Source organism: Capra hircus, chromosome 14 (genome assembly GCF_001704415.2).
Source record: "Capra hircus breed San Clemente chromosome 14, ASM170441v1, whole genome shotgun sequence".
In the NCBI taxonomy this organism is placed as follows: Eukaryota; Metazoa; Chordata; class Mammalia; order Artiodactyla; family Bovidae; genus Capra; species Capra hircus.
In genome coordinates this window covers 77,912,032-77,926,510 of record NC_030821.1, presented here as the reverse complement: position 1 = coordinate 77,926,510, position 14,479 = coordinate 77,912,032, and the positions used below count along the sequence as shown (strand labels likewise).

Below are 14,479 nucleotides of genomic sequence, written 5' to 3'. Positions count from 1 at the left end.
TTTGCACCCATTCCTCACTTTGTCCTCATGGCCACTGAGTAGAAGGTATATTATCCTCACTTTGGAGATGAGCTGACTGAGGTTCAAGGGCGCCCAGTGTACTTGTCTGAGATCAGGCAGGAGATACATAGTGAGGGTTTAGAGGGCAGGATTTTAGTCAGTTCCTGTGCCAGTTTTCCTTACTTAGTGGAAATTGATCTTCCTTCCTTCCTTCATTTCATTTCAGTCGCTCAGTTGTGTGACTCGTTGTGACCCCATGAATCACAGCACGCCAGACCTCCCTGTCCATCACCAACTCCTGGAGTCCACCTAAACCCATTTCCATTGAGTCGGTGATGCCATCCAACCATCTCATCCTCTGTTGTCCCCTTCTCCTCCTGCCCTCAATCTTTCCCAACATCAGGGTCTTTCCAAATGAGTCAGCTCTTCGCATCAGGTGGCCAAAGTATTGGAGTTTCAGCTTCAACATCAGTCCTTCCAATGAACACCCAGGACTGATCTCTTTTAGGATGGACTGGTTGGATCTCCTTGCAGTCCAAGGGACTCTCAGGAGTCTTCTCCAACACCACAGTTCAAAAGCATCAATTCTTCGGCGCTCAGACAATTTCATTTATTTATGCAATCAGTTTGGATATCACTGTGCGTGGAGGGTCAGATAACCCAAGCCTGTCCTTGCCCAGCCATCAAAATACAGCGACAAAGGCACCAGGCTCAGAGCTAAAGACACTTGGGTTCCGGACGCTGTCTTGTGTGCGCCTGATGCAGAGCACCAAGGCCGGGCATTTGGTCCTTACTGTGCTTGTCTTTAGAGCGTGAACGATGGTGCCTATCTTGGTTGTCTTGGTTGTCAATCACACTTAATTACATCGGATAGGTGCCCATGTTTAAGTGTTACAGACTTGATGGAATTAGATGGTTTTTGTTTTATTTTTTTTCCCCTCCTGACCTCCCAGGTTCCCCATTTGAACGGGGTGGTATTTTCCTATCCAATGGGAGTGTCCAGACAAAGTATATCCTGTGGTGTCTACTGTGTGTGTTTACCATGATCCATCTCTGTTGTTTTTTTCCCCTTTCTCTTCCTCTTGAAGGGTCTGATGGGTCCAGAAGGCAAGGACGGACCTCCCGGTTTGCAAGGTCTCCGAGTAAGTAAACTGTGTTTCTTTCCTGGTGCCCCAGCTCAGCCACACCACACTCCCCATTTTAGCTGCTCACACAGAGGAGATAGTGCCGGTCTCCTGAGGTTGAGATGAATGCTGGAAGCAACTTGAAGGGTTAGCTGAGTTCGACAGTGGCTGAGGATGGGCAGCCTCGAGCTGGGTCCTGGCTCATCTCCTGCAGACGAGTGTGTGGTTTTCCATGAGCCGTGTACATAGAAACTCACATCTCTGTGTGATCAGAGGACACTCAATCCTTAGAGTACTGACCCAAGCTGGGGGCCAGCCAGGGCCTCCTGAAAGAGGTGATGTTTGAGCTAAGCCTTGAGGAGAGAATAAGAAAAAATAACCATGAGATAATAGAGGTCTGCCCATAGGCTCTCAGGTGCTCTTGAGTGAAGAATCCATATGGTTTTTGAATCTCATAATTTCTTAGGAGCATATCATTTGATCTGATAGAACCCCCCCTTGCTTTTTGTCCAGATTGTGCACACCTACGGGTTTGACTCCTGTGTTGTAGAATAGAGGCTGCTGTAGCCCACCAGAGCTGCCTGCCCACCTTGGTACCCCCCACCACCAGAGACTAGGGCTGACCCTCAGCTCTGGGTCCTCAGTTCCCAGCAGGGGACCTCGCGCAGAGTGAACACTCAGCTCACATTTCCTGACTTCTGGCTCTAATTTTGTAGCATCATGGTTTTTTAAAAAATTATTTTATTCAAGTCCAGTTGATATACAATGTTGTATTGCTGCTACTGCTGCTGCTAAGTTGCTTCAGTCATGTCCAACTCTGTGCAACCCCATAGACGGCAGCCCACTAGGCTTCCCCGTCCCTGGGATTCCCCAGGCAAGAACACTGGAGTGGGTTGCCATTTCCTTCTCCAATGCATGAAAGTGAAAAGTGAAAGTGAAGTCACTCAGTCGTTTTCGACTCTTAGCGACCCCATGGTCTGCAGCCTACCAGGCTCCTCCGTCCATGGGATTTTCCAGGCAAGAGTACTGGAGTGGGGTGCCATGGCCTTCTCCGAATGTTGTGTTAGTTTCTGCTATACAGCAAAGTGACTCAAACATACACATACGTGCACTCTTTTTCACTATTCTTTTCCATCATGGCTTATCCCAGGCTGTTGGGTATAGGTCCCTGTGCTGTGTGGTAGGGCCTTCTGTTTATCTGTCCTGCATGTTTATTAGCAGTCTGTATCTGCTAATCCCAGACTTTTACTCCTCCCCTCCCCCCACCCCTTGGCAACCACAAGTCTGCTCTAAGTGTCTGTGAGTCTGTTTGGTAGCTGCTTCATTTGTGGCGTGTTTTAGATTCCACGTATAAACGATATGAAGTGGGGCTTGTCCTTCTCTGACTCCCTTCAGTAGCACGGTCATCTCCAAGCATCGCTGCATTCTCTTGTCCTGGAGTCACAGGGCGGGGTGGTGAGAGTGCTCGTAGAGCATGTGCCAGGGGCCCGCAGGAGGCGCCTGTCTCGTCCTGCATCCGCATGTCCTTGGGGACGCCGGCCCTGCAGCGTCGCTGATGATCTCCTGACTCAAGCTGTTCCCTCCCGTGGGTGCTGCTCGGCGGCCTATGCTGTGGACACGCGGGAGAGACGGCAGCCGATGTTCCCATGGGCGGCGGCCTATCCTGCGGACACTCAGGAGAGACGGCGGCTGATGTCCGTGTGGCTGTGAGGTGGCCTCCTGTTCCGCCGCCTCTGGCTGAGTCAGGAGGGCCTGAGACAGGGTGACGACTCACTCACAACCTTATCCCTCCCCTTGCAGAGGGTGACTTGCCTTGTCAGCGTCCATTGAAACGTTGCTCTAAAGAGCTCCTGATTTCAGTGCTCAGGCCATGATGGGGGAAGAGACGAGACAGTGATGAGCCCAGGGACCCGGGAACTGAGACCGTGAGACTAAAACATGGGTTGAGGAAAGGGATCCAGGCCCTTTACTCTAGAGATTAGCGACAGGCAGACAGCATAATCCCCGGCGGGGCAAACACATTCATTTTGGACAAAGCTGCTGTTTTTCCACAATGAGGACGTTAAAGGGAGGGGAGGTTGCAGCGGGGCACCCCCTTCCCCATCCACGTCTCCACCCCATCTCATCCTGCTGTCCCCCCGCTGGCGGAGGAGGGGGGTTGGGCACTCACTGCATGGCTGGGTTCCTGCTTCAGATGGAGGCAGAGGAGCTGCTCAATCTGTCCCACCCACTCCTGCTCCAGCTGTGTCCATGTGCCCGTGTTCCAGGTCTGGCTCTGCGTTTCTCCTCCGTGGATAGGTTCATCAGTCCCAGGACACGAGGAGAAAGTGGCATGCACATGTGTACACTGTCATGTGTAAAGGAGAAGACTAGCAGGGAGCTGTGATCACAGCTCCCTGATGACACCGGGAGCCCAGCTGGTGCCCTGTGATGACCTAAAGACATGGGATGGGAGGCTCAAAAATTTATTTTTATATATTTTAATAAATTTATAAAAATAAATTTATATTTATAAATATAAATTTGTATTTATATATATAAATTATATAAGAGTTATGATTGATCTGCATTAATGTACAGCAGAGACCACCGCAACGTTTTAAGGCAATTATCCTCGATTTTAAAAAACAAGGAAATAAGATTGGCAATTAGAGCAGACTGTTAAAAATAGTGATGAGTGCAAAGATCAAGTGTACTTAGAGGCTTTTCTCTTTTTTATGGATCTGAACAGATATCCTCTTTTGAATGTCATGTTTTCTAAGTTAGCAGACCTAGATATTTTAATAAAGAATACTATGCTGTCAGAAAAAGAAAAAGGAGGTGCTCAAGCCTGTCTGAGATTCTGATTTCCTCGTGCTCATCTGAGCGAGACCCTGGGGAGAGGGTGGTTAGGGGAGCACTCTTAGCTGGAGCTGGTAGCATTGCAGAGCATCTGAGCCCGGAGCGTTCCAAAGCCCAGAACGTTCCAGAGTGGAGGCAGCCTGGCTCCAGGCCACTGAGGCAGTTGGACACACAAGAGCTTCCATGAGGCTGAGTTTTTCCCCAAGAATATTCTCTTGTGCCCTAATCGTCCATCTCAAAATGGACACCCTGTCGCTCTCACACCAGCCTATTTTAATTTGCTGTAGAGAACTTGTATTTTTCTTATTGAGAATCCGTTTCTGTTTTTCTTCACTAAAATGTAAGTCTGTGAGAACATTATTTTTGTATTTGTAGCACTTAGAGGAGTGCCTCACGTTTATAAAATTATATATGAAAATAAAAGCATATATAAGTGCATAAAATATGCCTAAATGTATAATGTCATCAGAAGATGAAATTTATAGATGCTTGCTCCTCAGAAAGAAAGCTCTAGACTGTAATAAAGAGCAGAGACATCACCTTGCCAACAAAGGTCCATCTAGTCAAAGCTATGCTTTTTTCAATAGTCATGTATGGATGTGAGAGTTGGACTATAAAGAAGGCTGAGTGCTCAAGAATTGATGCTTTTGAACTGTGGTGTTGGAGAAGACTTTTGAGAGTCCCTTGCACTGCAAGGAGATCCAACCAGTCCATTCTGAAGGAAATCAACCCTGAGTATTCATTGAAAGGCCTGATGCCGAAGCTGAAACTCCCAACAGTTTGGCCACCTGATATGAAGAGTCACCTCATTTGAAAAGACTCTGATACTGGGAAAGAGTGAGGGAGATAGTGGAGGACAGGGGATCCTGACAGGTTGCAGTTCATGGGGTCACAAAGAGTAGGACACAACATAGCCACTCAACAACAACCGAATGTTACTAGTGAACATCAGACACAATTAAGGTTGCAAGAGTGAAAGGCTCATGGATCACGCATGAGTGCCGCGGTTGGGTGGCTGACACACCCAGGTGGTGCGGGCAGAACAGGACCCAGGACTAGCCATCTGGCACTTGGGTTCTGACCTTCCACAGGAAATTCCAGCTCTTTTTTTTTATGACTTTGACCACCTTTACCCATTTCACCCACCATCTACCCCCTCTCCTCTGACAACCACCAATCTGTTCTCTATACCTGTAAGTTCAATTTTGGTTTAAATTCCATATTATAGGTGAGAGCGTAAGGTACTTGTCTTTTTCTGTCTGATGCATTTCACTTGGCATAGTGCCCTCTAGATTGATCCATGTTGTTGCAAATAGCATGGTTACCCTCTTTTTTATGGTACTATTCTATTGTGTATGTAATACTATGATATTGTTCTTTATCCATTGTTACATCCCTGGGCATGTAGGGACCGTCTCTGTCTTGGCCGTTGTAAATAATGCTGCATTGAACATGAGGGTGCATATGTCTTTTCAAGTTAGTTTTTCATTTCCTTGGGATAAATACTCAGAATTGGGGTTGCTGGATCATGGATTGGTTTTTCTTCTTCTTTTTTTTTTCAGCAGCCTCCATACTGTTTCCCACAGAGGCTGCACCAATTTACATTCCCACCAGCAGTGGGCTTCCGTTTTCTCCACACCCTCCCCAGCACTTGTTATTCTCTATCTTTTTGGTAATAGCCATTCTAACATATGTGACGTTACATCTAAATTGTGGTTTTGATTTGCGTCTCCCTGATGGTTAGGGATGTTGAGTGCCTTTCCATGTACCTGTTAGTCATCTGTGTGTCTAGAACGTCCAGTTTTAAAGATGAAACCCTGGTTCCCTCTGTACCTTTTACTTAGTTTTTATCTTGCTCTGTGGTCTTAGCCTCATCTGAAATAGCCTAGGTATCTTCTTTCCCCTTTGGATAAAAACAAGGGTTGGGTGGGGATGGGGAGGTGGGGGGGAAGATTTGCTTAATAGAATTCCATGTTGCCAGGCATTTAAACAATGTCAAACTTGAAATGTCTAAACTGGAGACTCATCATGGTGGAGGGAGTCTCTGAGATTGATAGTGAGAAATTTAATGTCCAGAAATATTAAATGACCTCCCTGCTCAGGTTAGGGTCACTCAGGGCTCTGTCACTGCTCCTTCCACAAGCTAGGGACAGTCTCTATGGCTCCTTCAATCATTTTATCAATGTTTTCTGGCTTCTTTCCTCTCTTAGCAAGAGGTGAGACCTGAAGAAGTGATACTATCAAGTGTGATGCTCTCTTTCTTACTAGAGATAGAGTGATCCCCAAGCGTCCTATGGTGGGTCTGATTGTGCCAGTTGCTTTAAAAACAATTTTAAAATCAGAATCTATCGATGCATGTGTAGAACTCTAGTATAAGATAGGAAGGAGGTAGCATTGGTTGAGTCATTGCATAGCAGGCATTTAGCTGTTTGTTCATTTGTTGTTTTTCAAACACATGTTTCTCACTTAATTCTCACAAGGATCCTATGAGGTCTGGCAGTTTCAATCCCATTCTGCAGATGAGGAAAGCAAGATTTGAAGGTGTAGATCAGATTACCCAGCAGCACGCAGATTGTAAATGAGGAGGCAGGGATTAGAACTCAGGTCATCCTGGATCCAAACCATTCCTGCCTTTGCTTTAGGATGGGGTGTGTGTGTGTCCACATACACACCAGAATTCTACGCTGGACATTAATAGGCCTTTCAGTGGAAACTTTGGAGAGATGTGGGACCTCTTAGTGGACTTCCCTGGTGGCTCAGATGGTAAAGAATCTGCCTGCAATGCAGGAGACTCAGGTTCGATCCCTGGGTGGGAAAGATCCCCTGGAGAAGGGAATGGCAACCCACTGCAGTATTCTTGCCTGGAGAATTCCATGGACGGAGAAGCCTGGCAGGCTGCAGTCCATGGGGTCACAGGCCTCTTAGTAGCTGATAGCACCTGGACCTCTTAGTAGCTGGCAGCACCTGTTCCGGCGGGTGCACTGGGCACCCATCACTTGCAGCTCTGACCTTTGCCCTTGGAGCCAGCGGCCTCACGTGACTGAGTGTAGTCAGGCCCGTCAGCTCCAATTTCTGGTAGACTTAAGAGAGAGTAGCACAAGAAGTCTTTTTTTGGTGGCAACCTGGGTTGAATTTGTTTTTACTTTTCAATTTTTAAAGCCTTTTTTCTTGCTTTTCCCTGACCTACCAGATGGTAACAGCATTGCTTGGATCACAGGCTACTGTTTGATTCCTATCATGGCGCGGAGCCAGGTTTATTTCAGGACACTCTAGGTTTTCCCTGAGCACCTGGATTCAGCTCTCACCAGTAGAAAATAATCATGTTTGACATTTGAAGGCATGGAGAACAAGAACTGAGCAAAAGGGCCATACGGCTCAGATTAGAATCACTTGCACAAGCAATTTTTTTATCTGATAACGGTCCCTCATGCGGCTGTGTTAACTCATCCTGCCTGGGAAGGAGATGCTCTTTTGAATTTATCGACTTCTCTCTTCCACGGGCAGACAGGCGGCCTTGGAAATAGTGGTCTTGCTCAGCATCCAGACATCCAGACTAGCTTGAGAACTCTGCCCTCGTTGATAAACCATAGACATTTATCCAAACAATGTGTTGGGTGGCAATTTAAAAGAGAAGAAAAAATTACAGGGAATAGGCCTATTGTGAATGAATGGTTATTTATTGATGCATAGCTTGCACTGGCCAGCACTTCTCAAATCCCCACACCCAAGTATAGGTCCGGAATGCAGAGTTGCTGCTATGCCCAGCACCCCTAGTGCCGCTGCCTCCACCAGTAACTTTACCATTAATGCCAATAACAGAATCATCATCACCACCATTGCCATCGACACCAACAGCAGTATCATCGTCACCACCACCATTGCCATCAACACAAATAACAGTATCATTGTCCCCACCATCAATACCAATAACAGTATCATCATCACCATCATCACCATCGACACCAATAGCAGTATCATCGTCACCACCACCATTTCCAGCACCACCGTCATCAGCATTATCACCATGATCACCACCACCATCACCCCCACCATCGACACCATCACCAGCATATTCACCACCACCCACCCCCGCCATCATGACCTCCACCATCCCCACCATCAGCACCCTCATCACCCCTGCCGTCAGCACCGTCACCAGCATATTCACCACCGCCCACCCCCGCCATCATGACCTCCACCATCCCCACCATCAGCACCCTCATCACCCCTGCCGTCAGCACCGTCACCAGCATCTTCACCACCATCACAGTCACCCCCACCTTCATGACCACCGTCATCACCACCGCTCCACCGTCACCACTGTGTACTTCTTCATGTTGGATCCTGCGCTGCGCACTTTGTGGACATTATCTTATTTAATCTTTGCAGTGTTCATCGGAGGTAGTGGTTTTGAAGCCAGATCTGCTTGACATGTGGTCTCTCACCCACTTAAGGACTCAAAAGGCCAGAATTCTGCTATTAGCATTTCTTCTTCATTAGAGTCACCGTCATCTTCCTTCTCATCCTCATAACTGTCTATTACGTTTGCATGATGCTCTGTTATGCTTTTTAAATCATTTTCTCAAATATTGGATTATTTCTTCTACTATTGTCTTTTCACATAATTACAATGATTATAATTTTCCACATGAAGAAACTAAGACTGAGCAAGTTAAGTGGCTTGCCTGTCCTCATCTACGTTAAGTTTAGAACTCTTTTTCTTACAATATTGCCGAGGAAGGGGCTTGGGAAAAGAAAAGATCAAAGGCCTCTTTGATCACAGTGAGTGGCTGAGTTCTCATGGCCGCTTACTTAGAGCTCCATGCCCCACCCCTGGCGATTCTAACTCATGAGTTCTTGAATGACACCTGGGAATCTGTCTCAAATATGTTTTCGCCCTATTTTGCCAATATTTCTCATTATTGCTGGTGGGACTTCGTGAAAGAGGAGATAGTAGAGTGGGATAGGACTCTGACAAGTTGAGATGGAGCATGGGTCCTACAGACAGAGGCGGCTTGGCGGGCCAAGTCCTTGGGATCTTTGGGGCCAAGCTAAGCAGCCCACGTGAGCTGTGGCTTAGGGCTGGGAGCAGGGCCACCAGACGCCAGACTGAGAGGGCAGGTCAGAGGGCTGGGCTGGCACAGTCTGTGGTTGTAAAGACACCTTCCCTCTGGGGTGGCCAGTGCATGGGGACAGACCCGAGTGTGCAGGGGCAGAGAGGGAGGGGCCAGAGTTTAAGGAAGAGGGGAGACGCTGACGTCATCCAGCTTCTGTAATCCAGCAGACTGTTAGAGACGCTTCGTCACAATCATCTCATTGTCAGAGCCCTGGCAAGTAAGAGTCACATGTACAGGCCCTGCACACAGCTCTGGAGCCAGATCTTAACCTCATCAGGTTCTAGCCGGGTCACCGGTGAGACTTGACTGAACCTCGGTGTCCATGCCTCCCAGTACGACTGAGAGTGCCTGCATCCCAGAGCGAGGGGATTCCTGCAGAGTGGAGACACAAGGGAAGTATGGGAAACCCCGAAGAGGGTTTGACACAGAGCAGGTGCTTGAGGAATGTGGTTCTGATTCAGAGTCATGCCTTCCTTTTCGTTTCTTGTTGCAATCTGATCTTGTGAGGATAACTGTAAGGAAGAAAGCAGACGGGTGGGCCTTCCATCGTCCATGTACACATATGATAGGGTACACGCTGTGTGTTGTGAGGACTTGCCAGCACGCACCTCACCCTTGTCCAGACAGGTACACTCTGAGGCTTAGTGATCACACCTCCAAGGGATGACCGGCTGGGGTCATGCAAAGTAGCACAGATCCTGACAGCAGAAGCGCAGAAATGGTCCGCGTGACCTGCCTGCCCAGAGTCGAGATGCATCACCTTTCGCCCTCGTACTGAGAGGTCTGCAGCTGTAAGAATGGAGCTGCTCCCCACGTGCTGACCCAGGAGGCATCTGGGTTAAATCCCCAAGTGAAATAAAGTGGAGTTTATCAGCGGATTGAATGTTATGCCATAGTTTCTAAAGAAAAAAAGGGATAGAGGGAGAGAATGTGTGTGCATGTGTGGGCGCATTTGCATGTGTGTGTGTGTGAGAGAGCCTGTGCAAAGCTTTCCTAAACATCAACTGCAACCAACATCTGGTAGGGTTAGTTGTTGTCAAGGAAAGAGAGTGAGTGTCATGGGCACAGGACAAGGGCATTTTTCTCAGGTAAACCCTGCAGTACTTTTTAAAACGTGGGGCCATGTATTGCCAGAGTCATCCACACTGCGGCACTGACATCCAAAGGGGAGGCTCCCTGGCCCCAGACTTCCCCCCGACCCCACACGGCCTCCTTGCAGGGAGGCTCGAGGCGGACAGTCTGTTATCAGGGGGGTTCCTCCAGACGTGTCATCAGACGGGCTCTGGGCGCGGGCTGCCTGTTAATCCTGGCTTCTTCTTTTTGTCCTCAGGGAAAGAGAGGTGAGGCGGGTCCTCCTGGAGTCCCTGGCTTGCTGGGGCAGCAGGTAACTACTGTCTTCCAATTCTCTTCCTTAGCCACACTGCTTTCTCTGATTAAGGAAATGACAGGGTAGCAGTTCTCAGGTTATAACCAGACCCTTGCGTGAGTCTGAGCAATACTCATCAGAGCATTAAGAACAACATGCAGCGGGTCCCTCACCCTCCCTGCCTCCCACCTCAGTGCTGGGAGAATGGCTATTCAGTCTCCTGGGGGGTGGGAATTAGGCCTGGAGGAGGGTCAACCTCCTCTCCCAGCCCCAGGCTGGTCCAGCTCCCCACTCCCCCATGGTCTCACGTGTGCCACCCCTGTGGTCCCCCGTGGACCCCTCCAGCCACCCCAGCAGGTGGGCAGGCTCAAGGTCACCCTCCCCATTTCACGGACCAGGTGGGGGTGTGACTCCCCAATACACAGACTCGCTAGGGGTCACCTGCTGTTCAGGAGAGCCCTACCCCTATCCCAGGCCACCTGGGCCCTGACCCCCCTCAGTCCCCCTTTTCTATAAATTCAGAGTCACTGTGACACCCTCACCCCCCTCCCGACACACACACTTCAGTGTGGACAGAACAGGGTGCTCAGCACTGGTAGTGATCACACCCCACTTTGTGATCTCTCTGCTAATTGCACCAAAGCTCACCACCGACCCCCAGCCCAGGCCTTCCTGGAATGGGGGTCGGTAAATTCCTGGGAAGCATTGGCTGGTGGTCACAGTTAGGGAGGCGGAGATTAGGAGCTTAGGGCTCCAGCTGCGGCCACTGGCTGCGGCGTCTTGAACAAGCTCCTTTACCTTCTGAACTTCCGCCTCATCATTTGTCGCAAATGCCAGTAAAAGCAAAGCAGGGTGGTGATTTCAGCAGAAGATGTGGGGATGTGGCCCAGGTGCTGGGGTCCCAGTGAGAGCACAGGGAGCCCCGGGTGGGGTGCTGTCCCATCCTCTGGCTTGGTGGGCGGGCGGGATCAATACAGGCTTGTCAGCTGGCTCCCCGCTGCAGTAAAGGCTCGGCTCTGGCGCCCATGTGTTCCTGGGCACGTCTCCTCCACACCCGACTCTGTGATGGTCGCCACTGTCCTTTACCATCTGGTAGGCACCCACCCAGGGCACGCTGCTGACCACGCTTCCAAATGGGCTTTTCCCGTTCTGAATATGAAGTGTGTGCCGGGCACCCCACACGCGAATCTCAGACTTCATTCCAGCCCCTCACATGCCAGTCAGGCTGTACCACAGAATAAGGGGCTGTAAAACCAGCCATTATTCATGGTCTTCTAAAGATTCCACACTCACTGTGACATTTTGATGTTAGTAGTGCAAGATAAAGAGTGTTTTTGCATTTGTTTTATGACCTTGTTTCCAGTGCGCAAAGCTTGTGTATTTCAAAAATTCACTATAAATATGGCTCCATCAAAATGCTTTAAGTTACAGATTTTTTTCCCTATCACTGTTTTCTTGGCTACCCTGAAAAATATATTTCTTTCTTTCATTTTAAATTTTGAAGCCCTTTTCCCTTCAACAAAATCTTTACTGAGTGCCAGGCCTTGAGCTGGATGCTGTAGACACAAGTAGGGCAGGGATTTTGCCAGAAATGGGGCACCCTGATATACTTGGGGATCTCAGTGGTTCAGAACCAGGTGGTATAGAGTGTATGATAGGTATCACCTAGCTCTCTGCATTGGATCACTACCCCACAGATGCAAAGCTGCATTCAAGCCCACCATGCCCACTCCAAGAGCAGTGTTTCCCTGCTGGATCCCTACCCAGCTCGTAATTCACTCTTCCTAACTTATGCGCACACCCGCCTGCCCTGGGCTCGGCCACAGTTTTGTGCTGCTTGCCATCTGTGTATTTGCTCATCGATTCATTCAGCAGGTGTTCACTTAACCCCCACTGTGTGCTGGTGCGGCCCTGGGAAGGGGAACCCCGCAGCCCCTGTCCATGCCCAGAGGAGCCAGATGTGATGCGGGCAGGCAGAGATGTCGATAGGGGGGCCGTCCTCTCAGCTAAGACCTGGGAGAGGCGTAGTCAGAGCTCTGGTTTTGGGGGACAGGTCATCAGCTTCTTGGGCCCAGAGGAGAGTCCCTGAGCTGATCTGGAAAATCTGGGTTGATTCTGTTGCAGCAGAAAGTAAGTTCCTGGGCTCCCTGGTCTGACGAGAAGGCTGAGGATCCGTCTGTTCGGTTTCTGCTCTTGTCAGATGCTCTCCGTGTGTCAGCATACAGTTGGGTCTGCTCTTTACAACCACCTGGGAGAAGAGAAGGCTTATCCCGTTTCCAGTCTAAAGAAATGGAGAAGTGAAAATGAGTGTGTTAGTCTCTCAGTCCTGTCTGGTTCTCTGCAACCCCGTGGACTGTAGCTTGCCAGGCTCCTCTCTCTGGGATTCTCCAGGCAGGGATACTGGAGTGGGCAGCCCGTCCCTCCTCCAGGGCATCTTCCCGACCCAGGAATCGAACTGGGTCTCCTGCATTGCAGGTGGATTCTTTACCACCTGAGCCAGCAGGGAAGGCCCTGACAGAAATGGAGCCTAGAGTTTAGTTAGCTTTGCTGTAACAGGAAGAGCCAGCCTCAGGGTGAGCCAAGCCCCGGGCAGCTGGCCTTCTGGAAGATGCTTTTGGTGCCTCTTTTTTCAGGATGAAAACATTCATCCTGGAATGTTTTAGACTCAAGATACACATTCTAGGTGGTGGCTCTTGTGTCCTGGCAGCTTTTTAGGAAAAGTGGGAATTTGTATCTGGTCTAGATGACTGTTTATGCGAAGGTATTGAGGTCAGCATGGCTGGCAGACCCTTGAGTGGGTGGGAACACAGCCAGGGGAGGGGCCGACCCCAGAGGACTGAGCTGGGTTTCTCTACCCAGGGAGCAATCCCTGTGCCCCTGGAGCTGTGTCCTGGAGGAGGACTCACCATCATGAGGGAGGAGGACGCACGATCACGAATAACCTCTGAGAACAAACATTCCAAGTTGTGCAGGAAGTGTGACTACGTGCTAATTATGCAAGTGATTTTCATGCACCTTCAGATTCCATCCAGTTTCATAAATCTACTCCAGTTGGAACAAGGTGATTATTAGGAATAGTTATTTGCTTTTCTGTTATCATTAATGCTAATTAGGTTAATTGGTTATTTACACGTCACCACTGTAATCACTGAGCATGATGGTGTGTAGTCACCATCGTATCAAGAAGGATAAAACATTCCATTAATAATAATTAGACTCATTGGTTAATTGATAGAGTCATTATTCAGTTGGTTTTATTCATAATAATTACAACAGTGATGTTGTTGTTAACGTTTAGATCTATTGGCTAATTTGTCACTCTCTTTAATAATTAGGTGAATTGGTTATTTAGATACTGGCTTCTCCTGGCGGCTCAGATGGTAAAGAATCTGCGTCCAGATTCTGTAGAACCCCAGAACCCGGGGTTTTATCCCTGGGTCGGGAAGATCCCCCAGAGAAAAGAATGGCATGTTGCTCCCATATTCTCGCCTAGAGAATCCCACGGACAGAGGAACCTGGAGGGCTACAGCCCATGGGTTCTCAAAGAGTTGGGCACGACTGAGCGAGTAGCATTTTCACATTGATGATAAAAAGAGAAGAGCGTGAGCTGAGCTGGTTTCACACACCTCATTCATCGGATGGTATGAGGCCCCTCCTGTTTTTATCATCACCCTCTCCCTCTATATTTAATCCTGCACCTCCACTCCCCGAGCTCCCCGGCACCTCCGCCCAGTGCCTCGAACACTCGCCGAAAACAGCCAGTGTCCGCCCCTCCCGCACACACTCACCCTGCTGTGTCCCCACTGCAGCGCAGGGTGCCATCACGGGTCCCTTCGTTCTGGTGACCTGGTCTCTTCTTGCCCCTTCACTGCACACACCCAACCTGCTATCGAGTTTTGTCAGCTTCTCCTTCCAAATGCTATTCCAGCCGAGTCAGACCGGCTCTTGTATTGCTTCTCCACTGCTAAAGCCAGGTCCCGGGCACTTCCCAGCAGCTCCCCCCACCCCAGCGCTGTGTCCCCCCACTTCCC

The 14,479-nt window shown here is 49.2% G+C and overlaps 1 protein-coding gene across 1 annotated transcript in view; it reads left to right on the top strand.

Annotated features, from left to right (window-relative positions):
• Nucleotides 1–14,479, top strand: part of COL22A1 (collagen type XXII alpha 1 chain) — a 224,960-nt gene that overhangs the window by 103,371 nt on the left and 107,110 nt on the right. Inside the window, exons 22-23 of the mRNA XM_018058603.1 lie at nucleotides 1,089–1,142; nucleotides 10,413–10,466. Coding sequence (XP_017914092.1) covers nucleotides 1,089–1,142; nucleotides 10,413–10,466 — 108 coding nt within the window. The remainder of the gene's footprint in view (nucleotides 1–1,088; nucleotides 1,143–10,412; nucleotides 10,467–14,479) is intronic.